Raw genomic sequence first — 13,391 nt, forward strand, 5'->3', positions numbered from 1 at the left:
TTCAAAGTAGACTTTATCCTGTAATTGTAATATCAAAAGTAAATAAGTCTTTATACTTGACTACTGTTACTGCTGGTTTTCTTAGCTTAAAAGAATCAGATGTAGAGTAAGCTTTTGCGGTGCTTACTAGATGATACTAATTTAAGATTGTATAATTGTTTATTGTTTTACTATGTACAGAATATTTTATCCTACATTCACTTAAAAAATAACTTTATTCACACCACTCATCTATTTAGGGTGTACAGCTCTATGGTTTTTAGTATATTTGCAGTTTTGCAACCATCAGCACAGTCAATTTTAGAACACCTCTATCTCCCCAGAATGAAACTCTGTAGCACCCTACATTCATGATCAGATAGGGCAGGTTAGACCTCTGCTCTCGGGCGATGTGTCAGGTGGCTGTGTGCGGGCAGGCCATGGTGTGGGCACGGGGAAGCAGACATACCAGTGGGGCTGCTCAGAGTGACTAGGCAGGAGATGGTGAGAGTTTGAGCCAGGAAAGTGTCTGTAGAAAAATACAAAGCTGGGAGCCGTAAGCCTTTGAGAGTGGGGAGCATGTTATAGCGTATTTGGGTATAAAAGAGTCTGGGAAAAGGTTGTGGGAGTTGTTATTAAAATGTAGGATGGCCCTAACCGGTTTTGCTCAGTGGATAGAGCGTCGGCCTGCAGACTGAAAGGTCCCGGGTTCAATTCCGGTCAAGGGCATGTACCTTGGTTTCGGGCACATCCCCAGTAGGGGCTGTGCAGGAGGCAGCTGATCAATGTTTCTCTCTCATCGATGTTTCTGGCTCTCTATCCCTCTCCCTTCCTCTCTGTAAAAAATCAATAAAATATATTAAAATGTAGGATGTAGAGATTAGGCTTTTTAAACACGGAGCAATTTCAGACGATGGCCCTGGTGTGGACAGCTCACCTGCGCAGGGAGCACGGGGGGGGGGGGGGGGGGGGGGGGTGTCAGGATTGCTGTGTAGAAGCAGCGAACGTCAGCTGTTGTGCAGGTGACAGTGAACGTTGAGGAATAATGCATTTTATTGGGATTAAAAGGAAAGAGAAGAGGAAAGATTGGAAGTTGATGTTAAAGTCAGGATATTCCAGTTTGAGGTCTCAGAATGGACAAGTCAGAATACTGATAAGGGCTACTGAGCCAAAGAGAAAGAGCTTGTGATACAAACGAACAACTTGGAGGCGAGTAGTGCACCTTTGAGTCCAGTGGAGACAAATTAGATGCCAGAACTTGCATAGGAGACATTTGCTGTGTCCTGAGTATTGCTCCATGTTTATTGATTATCTCTTATATGACACGTTTTATTCTAGTCCATATGATTGTGGAATTTATCTTCTAGTTGGGGAGAAATATAGTAAATAAAAGTTGAAGTCTATGAGATGGTAAATGCTGTGGAGAAAAATAAGCAAGGTCAGGGTATGGGAGAGCATGAGGTGGTCAGGAAGCCTCTATGTGAAGGTGACATTTAAGCAGAGACTCAGTGGCAATTGGAGAGGGAGCCATGTAAATGCCTGGGGTAAGAGCATTCTAGGCAGAGTAGAGAGAAATGGTGAAGGTGCTTGTCTGTGTAGGAAATAGCCAGGAGTTCAGGGAGGCTGCAGCATAGGGGGTAAGGGGAGGGTGGTGGGTGGAGTCAGAGAGGTGACAGGAAACAGCTCTCGTTGGCCTCAAAGGCTCTGGTAAGACCTCAGTGTTTATTCTGTGTGAGACAGGAAGCCTCCGGAGGGTGTAGAGCAGAAGAGCGTGGTGTTCTGACTCAGTTTTTTAAAGGGTTGTATTGGCTGCTGTGCAGTGAATAAACTGGATCAAGAATGGAAAGAGAATATCTTTTGATGAAGGATGCCAGGTTGGTGAGAGGTGGTGGTGGGGCAGTGGAGGAAGTAGCACTGGGGTGAGAGGGCAGCCCTCCCTGGTCTTGCTGAGGTACATCGAGGATTGTGACTGGGGTAGTATGAAGGGGAAAAAAGATTTGGTTAAGCCTGAAAGGTAGGCAGAGATTTTAAAAAGAGATTGAGATGTGACTGTTTTCTAGATTGCTTTGTTTGTAAAGTAGTTTGACTTCCAGAACCCCATAAACTTAGTATGAGGAGAAGTGTTCGTAGTTTGATATAATTGGACTTGCAATTTTGTTTTCTAGGTGATAGTTCAAGTGTGGATTCCACGGTGAAACTGGGAGCTGTGGGTGGAAGTGGATTTAAAGTTTCCTTTGAGACACCTCATCTGGAAAAGAGATACAAGTAGGTGGTTCTTAGTTATCGGAACGTCTGGGAACAGAAGGAGCCAGCATTTACTCCTAAATTACCCAGTTGTTATCCTGTGCTTGTTGCTGAGTGGAACAAGTAGATACCACACCCGGGTGCTGGTTTTTCAGCCCCATTGGGGAAGCCGCTTACCTGGATTCTGAATCATGTAGGATGATGGGTGCAGGAGAGCCCAAGTAATAAACCAGCCTAAAACCCATTCTTCTCAACAGTCCTTGGTTCTCCAGGGAAACATTGCATGGGAAAGATGGAGATGAATTGACAGGGCAGATTGCATTCACGTACCTAAATGAGGATGTCTAGGTTATTAACATACGGCTGACCTACAGCAGCCTTTGTCTTTGCCTCCACCTACACTCCAAAACCTCTGGGTGCTGTGTTTTGAGGCTTTCAGTTTGGAAATCAGAATACATTTTCCCATGGAAATAATACTAGAAATGACGGGGTGTAATTGAATACCTCAGGTATACTATAGGCATTATAAAATGACCCAGAAGCCAATTTATAAATTATAATGCCATTCCTGTGAGAATCCAGGATTTGAGTCTATTCTTGATGAGTCTGTGCTCTTAATTCCTGCTCTATTCTGTCTCCTGGGAGCATTTATCCCTAAATTAATAGTAATAATAAACTGACTAGAGCAAATAACTGAATGTTTCTTAAATATATGCAATATATTTCATAAATGTATATATGTATCTAACCTGTGTATGATTTGGGGGCTGCCTATATATAATGCTTAGAAGTTTTCAAAGAACATTTATATGGATGATTTTACTTCACAGACTTGAAACTACTAGAGGAAGAAAGTGTAAGGCAATGTAGAATATAGTTTCATTTAGAGAAGTCTTCATGAGGGACGCGGATACTTATCTCGATCCTTGAAGCAGGGGTAGGACTAGGTTAGGATTGCAGAGGAGGATTGGGAACATTGGGTGTGGCGGGCAGAAGAATGTCAGCAAGAACCAGGTGGGGAAGCTCCTGCATGGGCTGCGGAGAGGCTGAGTCCTGGGAGCTGGTTGAGGAGGAAGATTGGGCTAGAGACCCGCTCCTTCAGTGCACGCCGCCGAGGGTTTGCTAGAACTCAAAGGCAAGAAGTGGCCATTATGAGTCCTGCATGAGGCAGCAAAAAGTGCTGTCCTCTGCTGCATAAATAATGCTGCAGAAGATGTTAGAGGCAGGGAGACTCTCAAGTTAATGTATTCATTTTGGTGTGAGATGCTTGGGAAAGGACCCATTCATTCTATTGAAGTCCAGCTCGCTGCTGCAGTTTGGTTTGAATGCTGGTAAGTGGGACAGTGGAAAACCTCTGGGTTTATTAGTGTAGGGTCAACCCAGGGCAGGTAATTTTCTTGTGTGGTCAGATTCATAAATCTAAAGCTCAGAGAATAAGAAACAATATTAAATAAACAGAAACCACATTTTAGAACCAGACAAACAGTATTTTGGGTTTTTTTTAGTATTTGACATCATTTCAGGTTTTGCCTCTACAAATAACTAGGTGTTGCCTATATACAGGGTGGTTCATTCTTCCTTCATTCAGGGAAATCTCAGTGGTATTAAAGTTTCATTCTTAGATATTCTTCAATATTTAAACAGAATTCAGTTTGAGAATAGTGAAGATCAAGAAGTAAATCCACTGAAGCTCAGCTTTCTCACCTGGATCCAAGAAGACGTCTTCCTGGCCGTACGCCACAGTCAGTCCAGCCCACAGTCCGTCATTCACCGTCTCACCGTGGCCTCTTCCGAGACAGATGACCAGCAAGGACAGCTCACTATTAGGTATCACAGCCCTTCTGTGTTCCATGTGGTAATAGGTAGAGTTATGCTTTTCTGTTTTGTCTTTATGAGCATAGGACTTTTTTCGGCTTCTAGTGAGGTAGGTTAAGAGGCAGTAGCTTCCTTGTTAGACACACTTGGCAAGAGGTTAAGTCTAATTTTGAGTCATGTCACAATACAGGCTGAAAATGTGTCAAGCAGTGAAAAAGAGGACAAATACCAACAGATGAGGCAGAACATTTCGAAGTGTGTTAAAATTTTTAATTGAGCATATGCTTACATCCCAGCAAGGCAATTGCTAGCCCATGAGAATCAGTCACTCTGATTACCCTTGTTAGTTATTAAAATCAGTTACGTTATAAGATCTATTTATATGTGCTACATTTTGATGTCTGGCCTCTCTTTACATTCTGTTTGGCACATGACGCATTTACTACTGAATAGTCTCCTCTATTTTTCTTCTTTTAATCATCTTTTTGTTTTTATTTTTTAACTTTATAGTTTCATTGAGGTATAATCAACACACAACAAATTACAAAAATTTGTGTGTACAATTTGATAACTTTTGATATCTGTATGCATCCATGAAGCCATACAATCAGGAAATAGAACATATACTTTCCCCACAAATGTTTCCTTATGCCCCTTTGTGACATAGCCCTTTGTGTCCACCACCATCCCCAATCAGCCAGAGATCTGTTTTCTGTCATGGTAGACTGCATTTTACAGGATTCCTCTATTTTTCTTTGCTAAATTTCACTGCCCCCTAGCCTTGAGTTTCATTTTGATCCCTGACTACGTCTTTGTCATGTAACAGGTTCTGGTTCATGAATGTGGTTTTCTGTAAGGCAAGCCCTGTTGTGCAGTAGATAGATAGCATTGTCTGGGCAGTTCTGGGAAATCCTCAGGTTTCCAGTGTCACATTTGGCACCTTGGGCATACACTGGTATTATCTCTAGCTTCATTTGTAATGAAAGATCTGCTTAGATTTAAACTCTGAAAATATCTTGTAATATCTCCTTTTTTAAATTTTAAATTCTCTTTTTTTAAGAAATCATTTTTTTATTTTTAATTACACTTAGCAAACTATATTTCTGGTGTACAACATAGTGATGAGACATAAAATTTAAAATTATATATAGAAAAAAAAGCTAGAGGCAGTCATTTCATTTACTGAAAAGGGAATGAGAAAGTGATTTAAAAAATATTTCTGTTGCTTTGACCTTTGTTTCTCAAAAAAAGACTGTTTGTTCATATAAAATATCAGTGTTTTTGAGGAATATAAAGTCCCTTGATTAGCTTGCAGCTCTTACTAGCTTACATACTACAGTTCGTCTTTGTAAAAGGTACTCTTCTTAGTGCTTTACCAATATTACGGATGTCTCACAGGACCTCTTTGGAGTATGTACTGTTAGCGTTTTACAGCTGTGACAGCCAAGGCACAGGGCACGGTAATAGCTTGCCTGAGATCCCAGTCCCAGCAAGACTAGCTCCAGAGTCTGTTCTCTTAACTTACAGATAATTTATCCTCACAGACCTTGGAACATTTTGGTATTTCATAGATTGGTTAGAAAATCTTAGACTAAATGTTAGCATTGGAATCATTTTTTTTAATCACTATCTCTTTCACTTCCTTTAAGACATATCTAGTCTCTTTAAGATGTATACATTCATTGACTCAGGAAAAAATACAATGGCAACAGCACATTTCCCCTCTCCCCATGAATGAAGACCCACAGATTTCCATGAACGAATATGATAGTGATAGAGAGTGTTCTATGTTCCTACTGACTCACTGCTTCATTAATGTAGTTTATATTTTAAGAAGACAAAAATATTATTGATACCAAGTATGTCTAATGAAGGTGATAAGTTGCAATAAGTTATAATGAGTTGCTGCCAGAATAGGAATGATGACTTCACAATGTAGACTCCAGCTTATTTGTATTGTGGAAAATAGTGTGATGTGACAGGTAATCGCTTAATCTGGGCTTGTGATTGCAATAGTTTATCGTGTGTATGTGTGTTGTGTATATTGTATTGAAATACGCTGAGTAGCACCAAGAGGAAATTGCTTGTTTCTTTTTCTGTTTTGCAAAATCTGTGAAATGTCACTACTTTTGAGAAAAACTAGATCTATTCACATCCCCTTCCTCCCTTTTTTTACTTTTGTCAGTTCATCTGTGACAGTGGATGGGGTCATAGTCAGCCTATGTTGCAATTCCAAGACCAAGACAGTAGCATTGCAGCTAGCTGGTGGCCAGATACTGAAGTACCTTTGGGGTGAGTATCACAGTTAGGAAAGCATGTTTATGACTTATATGATGTTTCATTGTTAAAAACATGACTTGTATCTTGTCTGTGCCACATTGACTGTTAGGTCTTTTAACTACTCTGGAAAACCCTAAGCTATAGCGAGGATTTGCAGGTGTTTTCTTTTTTTAAAAGATTTTTTATTGATTTGTAGACCGAGAGGAAGGGAGAGGGAGAGAGAGAAACATCATGTGAGAGCAAAACATTGATCAGTTGCTTCCTTCACACCCCCTACCAGGGATCAAGCCTACAACCTGGGCATGTGCCCTAATGGGGAATTGAACCAGCAACCTTTCAGTGCATGGGATGATGCTCCAACCAACTGAGCCACACCGGCCAGGGCGCAGGTGTTTACTACCTGTTTTCTCTTGTAATGAATTGGAATACCCTAATGAGTTTGCAGAATACATTTGGAAAGTAATCCAAATTGCATGTTAAGTGCTTTAGTAAGTATTAATGGGACAGTTTTTTTACAAAGAGCAGATCAGCTCTTGGTAAACCTCCTCTGCTAATCCTGCAGAATCACCTTCTCCATTTGTTGAACCCTGGAAGAACCCGGGTGGATTTCCTGTTCAAATTCCTTATGAATGCACACAGATTGAATTGGCCGTGATTGGAGGGAAGGTAAGTGATCACAGGGCAGAAAAATTTACCACTTAAAAGTAGGGACCCAAGATCTGATAGCATTAGGTACCAAGAGTATGGGCTTTGGAGGTGAGCCTGGATCCACTAAATCATAAGGCAACATTGAGAAGGTCCAGTTCCCTGAGCCCTAGCTTCCTCTGTGAGATGGAATTAAGAGGTTGCCTGGCAAGCAGGCTTTAGTTAATCCCTTCCTCGGAGTTATAAATTTAAAAATAGAATGCAGTTAGCAAACTTTCATCCCCAGTTGTACAGAACAGACACAGTTAGTTTTATTAAATACCTCTTGGGAACAACAGAAATGTAATCTTGAAAGTAGTATTCAGTAGGTTGTCATTCATCAAATATTAAAATGCCTATCATTGTGGTGGGTGGTAGGATACAGTTGTTATAAAGCACAACAGCTATTCAATCCCTTGTTCTTGGGACTTTATACTCTATCAACAGATTATATGATTAGCTCCTCCAATGGGAGAATGAAGGAAACAAGCAGGGTGTAATGACAGAGAATGGTGAGGTGCTGGGGACTAAGTGGAGGATGATAGTTGTGAGGATGGGGGACCTACTTTGGAAAGCTCTATGGTGTGTGTGTACTGAGCTGTGAAGGAAGAGAAGGCTCCCTGAGGAAGGGGGAGTGTCCCAGGGACAAGGAACTACACATCTTGAGCTTGGAAAGAGCTCAGCTTATTCAAGGAACTGAATGGAAGCAGTGTGGCTGGGACTCAGTGAAAGGCCATAGGAAGGAGTGTGGATTTTTTATTTACTTAACAAAGGCAGGAAGATTATTAGTAATTTTAAATCAGCAGAATAATGTGATTTGCTTTATGGTTTGGAATGTTTTCTGGCTGCTGGGTGGGGAGTAGGTTGGAAAGGACGAGTATGGAAGTGACTGTTGGAGTGGAGGCAGTGAGGGCAGAAAGGTGGCATATTTGAGATGCAGGTAGGAGATAGAAATGACAGGGCCTGCAGATGGATGGCTTCTGGACCAACCACATCTAACATATCTATTCAGTCCTGATTACAGAGACTTAGATGTGAAATCACAGGTCAGTAGAACTGTGTGATTGAAAGGTTAGATTAAACTAGTTTGGTTAGAATTGTTTATAATTTCAGTTTTATTTCTTTGCAGGAATATGTCCTTGGTCTGACTAACAGGTGTCGCTTTTTCATCAATGACAATGAGGTATAAAGGCGTGGTTTGGTGACGGATCTTCTTCAGTGTTGTCTCCAAGTAATAAAGCTAAATTTACCCTTGTCTCCCTTACCTTGTAGGTTGCTTCCAATATCACATCATTTGCAGTATATGATGAGTTTTTGTTGTTAACAACTCATTCTCACACCTGCCAGTGTTTTTGTCTGAGTGATGCTTCATTAAAAAGTAAGTTCTCAGTGTATAAAATAGAAAATGGTCCCTCTTCTGCTATCTTTTGTCCTTTGAGGTCTTGATGACTTCTAAGTTCTTCACCTACTTTGGCTTTTGACTGTGGAGTCCTGGACAGGAGAATACCATTAGAGTTTAGTTCCTTCATCCCTAATCTCAGCACAGCATCGCAGTTCAATCATCCTGCACCAGTTAGCAAAGACTTCCAGAAAAAGAAGTCCTTCCTTAAGCAGAATATTCTAAAGTTAAACAAAAATTGTTCAGGAAATTTCATTATATAACTAATATTTTACTGTGAGTTACCAGTAAATACCAAACGAGCAATATGCGGTGACTTCTTTGTAATCTTTTCTCACTGTGCCACCCTCCGCTGTACCCTCTGAAGGATTTCTTCTGGGGTTTGTAGGAAATTGGCTCTGTTTTTTCTTCTATTCCATGCCCACCCATCCACTCATCTTCAACCCCACCCCGCTGTGTGTGTGTATTTTCCTTATTCTGAAAATCCCCACTTGGAAATGGAATCATTCCCTGGTATGATTATAGTGCTAAGAAAGAGAGAAGCTGCCCATTCTCCCTGTGTCTTCCAAGTCAGTTGATGAGTTGTGTGTGAGAATATGCATGAAGGCTCTGAGAGAGGGCAAGTTCGAGGGATGAGACTTTATCAGAAAGGCTGATGGTCTTGAGGTTGAGTGGGAGAGCAAAGGAGCCTGGTTAGTAACTGCTCTCCTGTATTTCAGATAACGTGCGTTTTCAGCTGCAGGTAATGGAGAGTGCCTGGTCATGACAGTGATTAAGGCCCATGTTGTCTCTAGCATTACAGGCAGGTCTGAGCAGCAGTCACGCGTCTAATGGGGAAACGCTGCGGATGGTGGAGCGGGGTTCACGCATTGTCACTGTTGTGCCCCAGGACACAAAGCTGATACTACAGGTAAGCTGATTTTCCAGGCTGTTTCTGATTGCCATTGGACAGTCAATACCAAACAGTTCTTGCAGATTGTATTTTAGGCTCTCTTTTCACTTGCAGTAATTTATTTAAGTCTTTCCTTGCCAGGTTCTATTAGCTTTATTACAAAGGAGTGTTCATACAGGCTCTGCCCAGTAAGGCTAAAAGGGAAGCTTTTCTGGAAAGTCAATATAAATATTGAGCACAACTAGATTCTGCTAAAAGTGTGCTCATTTTACCTCGCGTGGTAGTTCACTGTGAAGTTAGGTAAAGTTGTGTAGCCTGGGTATTTAAATGTTTTCTATTTAATTTAAAACATTATTATTTTGATTTATATATTTTAAGATGCCAAGGGGAAACTTAGAAGTTGTTCATCATCGAGCCCTGGTTTTAGCTCAGATTCGGAAGTGGTTGGACAAGTAAGTACCACGTACAGGACTAGTTAGCTTGTTATGACTTATGTGTGAAGATCATAAGTATCCTTTTAAGGTTTAAAACCTAAAAGTGGAAAACCTTGATTACAGATGTCATCAATCAGATTCTCAGAGGCTTTTTTTTTTACACTTTGATTTTTCTTTTTAATATTTATTAAATTGATTGTGGTGACATGGTCTACACTGATTTTAATGCCATACGATATAGTGACATCTCCAGCAGAAGGGATCATGAAGCTCATCGTGTAAGTCAGGGCTTCCTAGCCTAAGGGGACCCTCGTGGCTTTAGATGGGACACTGCACCAATTGACTCTGCATGTCTTTCTAGGCAGGAGGCCCAAGGCTTTCTGGTTCGCAGGGGGCCCATGACCCAAAGTGCCTGAGCCACTGTTAGGAGGGAAATGATCCATTGTCTGACTCGGTACAGGAGAAGCTTTGCATTATTTTGTTAAGAAAGACCTAAGTTCCATGATGAGTGTGTCTGTGAGGATGTAGTCCTCATCCTGCCATGATGATTAAATCATTCCTTTTCAGAAGGTAAATGAATTTGGTAGCCGATTTTTTTATTCTGTGATTTCAGAGTGAAAATCCATTAGCAGTTGTTTGGCACTTGGGCTGTAATCTCATTAGAACTGGTTTGTATCATAATGAAAACGTGCTGGGTCCGGGGAGCTTAGTTTTTGTGAAATGCCTTCTTTATCCATTCTCTTCACAGGCTTATGTTTAAAGAAGCATTTGAATGCATGAGAAAACTGAGAATTAATCTCAATCTGATTTATGATCATAACCCTAAGGTAACTTTCTCATGCTGCTGTTTACCCTAGCTTACTTTAGACTTGAACTAATGTGATCTGAACTAAAATGTTTTGTCCTTTTTTTTGGGTAGGTGTTTCTTGAAAATGTGGAGTCCTTCATAAAACAGATAGATTCTGTAAATCATATTAATTTGTTTTTCACAGAATTGAAGTAAGTATTTTGAATAATTCATGAGTATCATAGTCATGATTTTCTCTCTTCTAGTTAAGGAAATCAAATAGATAGATAGCTAGAGGAGAAAAATTAATGTCTAGTATTTTTTTTATCACTATAACTCTTAACCATATGTACTGGATCTTTCCTTTTTAAAAACAATCTATTTAAAACTAAGACTTTAAGTATGTAGGTCAGAATTATTATTTGACTTTATTTTTAGGTAGTCATATAAAACTGTTTTTATGAGTTTAAAAGAAAATGGTGTATTCTTATGTCTGCATTGACCATTTCTCCAACTTTTTAATGAGAAATTTGAAACATAGAAAATTGAGAGAATTGTCACATGAGCATCCTATCCCTCCACCTAGATTCTAGAATCCATATTTTTCTATATTTGCTTTATCACTATTTGCCACCTGTTCATGCATCATCTATTTTTAGACTAATTTCCAGGTAATTACATCAGTGTACCTGTACCTCAGTATTTCATTTTGCATAGCACTATCTAGAGTGTATCTTATCGTTTGCATACAGGGTCCCGCTGTATTTATAGTGAAATGCAACGATCAGTGTACCCTTCAGTGAGTTTTGACAAATGTATGCTTCCATGTAACCTGAACCTCCACCAGGTTCCCCCCAGTCCCTTCTCAGTCAGTCCCTGACCCCTAGGCAGCCACTGTTTTTGAGTTTTACACCATGGATCAGTTTCACATGTTCAGGAACTTTATAAATGAACTCAGAATATTTATTTTTCTGTATAAACAAAGCTTCTTTCCCATAGTGTATATTATCTTGAGATTCATCCATTTTACATGTATTCAAGATCCATCTTATTTATAACTCAATAGAATGCCACTGTATAAATATACTAGTTTGTTCATCATTCCCCAGTGATGGACATCTAGTCTGTGCCTCGTTTGGGCTCTCTGGATAAAACACCTATGAATATCACTGTACAGGTCTTTTGTAGACATGTTTTCATTTCTCAATAAATTTCTCCGTTTTTTATCTTATATGAGTATTTTTATAATTAAACTGTTTTCCAATAGCTTTTTTAAAAATAGCTAGCTATTTTTATTTATTGTCTCATCAGCACACTTGGTTTTATGTGAATGGTTTGAGAGGGGACACAGGTTCAGTTAATGACCTTTTAATACACACTTGTTCTTAGGGAAGAAGATGTCACAACTACCATGTACCCTCCACCAGTTCCCGACACTGTCCCACAGTCCAGGGGACTCGAGGGGAGTAAAGTAGACCTTATCTGCGATGCCATGCGAGCTGCCATGGAGAGCATAGACCCTGACAAGTACGTGTGCCGCGTTAGGGGCATCTTGTGAATGACACAAGCACATAGCTGTCCTTACTCTGTTCATCCTTCTCATCCTGTGTTGCTCTTCGTGTCTGACCTCAGGTACTGCCTGTCCATCCTCACCTCTCATGTGAAGAAAACAACCCCAGAACTGGAAGTTGTGCTGCAGAAGGTACACGAGCTTCAAGGTAGAGACCCGTTCACAGAAAGAGGGTGTTCGGGGCCTGATTGTCTCAGCCTTCCCAGCTCGGGAGAGCACGCTGACCAGGACCAGGGTCACAGCCCGGATTTAACTTGTGGCCTTTGAGGGGCCATGTTAAGATCTGTGTCATTCTTTTCAGTGCTGCATGTACAAAAGGATCAGAGATATCTGTCTATTGGAAAATGTGTTTCTTTGTCTTCTGGTTATGATGCCAGGTGTGTGGGTTTTTGCCCAGATGGTTTTGTTCTGTTTTGTTTTCTGACACCGACAGGAAGCACTACCCCTGTTTCTGATGGTGTGAGTGCTGAAGAGGCCCTGAAGTATTTGCTGCTGCTGGTAGATGTGAATGAATTATATGATCATTCTCTTGGGACCTATGACTTTGATTTGGTCCTCATGGTAGCTGAGAAGTCACAGAAGGTATGTGGAGTTGCTACTTTGCCATCTTTTTGGTTCTCGTTTATGTAATCATGGCAGCATGAATCCCTCTCCTAATGGAGCAGTGTTCTGCCCGATATTGTCCTGGGAGCACAGGGCTGGAGGCAGATCTGAGAGTCTCCGGGCCCATGCTTCTAAGTGCCATTCTCTATCATAGTTCTATGCTTATCAAAGTGTTTTGATTGCTAGGTTGAGCAAGTGAAATAAAATTATGTGGTTATTTTTAAGATTATAGGCGTATGTGTGAACAAATTTCTCCTCTTATCAAGGAAATAGAACAAACGAATCGTATTCCAATTCAGGTCTCTATTTTATAGCTCATTTTTCTAGTGGAAAGTAGGAACATGGAAAATAGAAAGGTTTGGGGCCTCTGTCCCCCTTAGCATGCTACAGTCAAAATGTTTGAGCGCCCCTGGCCTGCACCTTTTTAATCTATTGTACAGCCTTGGTTTCATCCCCTACCATTCCTTTCTTTGCTCTTGTCAGAGTGACCTTTCCAAAAAAGAAAACTTGATCCTTTATTTCTCTGTTTTAAATACTTTATAGTCCCCATGGCCCCAGCATGGAATTCAAAGGCCGTAATATTACTTAAACATCCTCTGTGGTCTGTTCCCTGTGTATCTCTGTCCTCGTCTCTTCACGTTGTCCCCTTTTCTCTGCCCGTGGAGGAAAGGCAGTGCTTTTGTTCCCTTAGCCACCACACACCT

At 40.7% G+C, this 13,391-nt stretch overlaps 1 protein-coding gene across 1 annotated transcript in view; it reads left to right on the forward strand.

Moving 5' to 3' along the window:
- Window positions 1-13,391, forward strand: part of IKBKAP (inhibitor of kappa light polypeptide gene enhancer in B-cells, kinase complex-associated protein) — a 59,511-nt gene that overhangs the window by 26,607 nt on the left and 19,513 nt on the right. The window contains exons 13-25 of the mRNA XM_005859785.2: window positions 2,145-2,244; window positions 3,868-4,050; window positions 6,224-6,330; window positions 6,881-6,984; window positions 8,132-8,185; window positions 8,275-8,380; window positions 9,196-9,311; window positions 9,672-9,745; window positions 10,476-10,554; window positions 10,647-10,726; window positions 11,904-12,041; window positions 12,147-12,232; window positions 12,518-12,666. Coding sequence (XP_005859847.1) covers window positions 2,145-2,244; window positions 3,868-4,050; window positions 6,224-6,330; window positions 6,881-6,984; window positions 8,132-8,185; window positions 8,275-8,380; window positions 9,196-9,311; window positions 9,672-9,745; window positions 10,476-10,554; window positions 10,647-10,726; window positions 11,904-12,041; window positions 12,147-12,232; window positions 12,518-12,666 — 1,376 coding nt within the window. The remainder of the gene's footprint in view (window positions 1-2,144; window positions 2,245-3,867; window positions 4,051-6,223; window positions 6,331-6,880; window positions 6,985-8,131; window positions 8,186-8,274; window positions 8,381-9,195; window positions 9,312-9,671; window positions 9,746-10,475; window positions 10,555-10,646; window positions 10,727-11,903; window positions 12,042-12,146; window positions 12,233-12,517; window positions 12,667-13,391) is intronic.

Source organism: Myotis brandtii, unplaced genomic scaffold, assembly GCF_000412655.1.
Source record: "Myotis brandtii unplaced genomic scaffold, ASM41265v1 scaffold13, whole genome shotgun sequence".
Taxonomy (NCBI): Eukaryota; Metazoa; Chordata; class Mammalia; order Chiroptera; family Vespertilionidae; genus Myotis; species Myotis brandtii.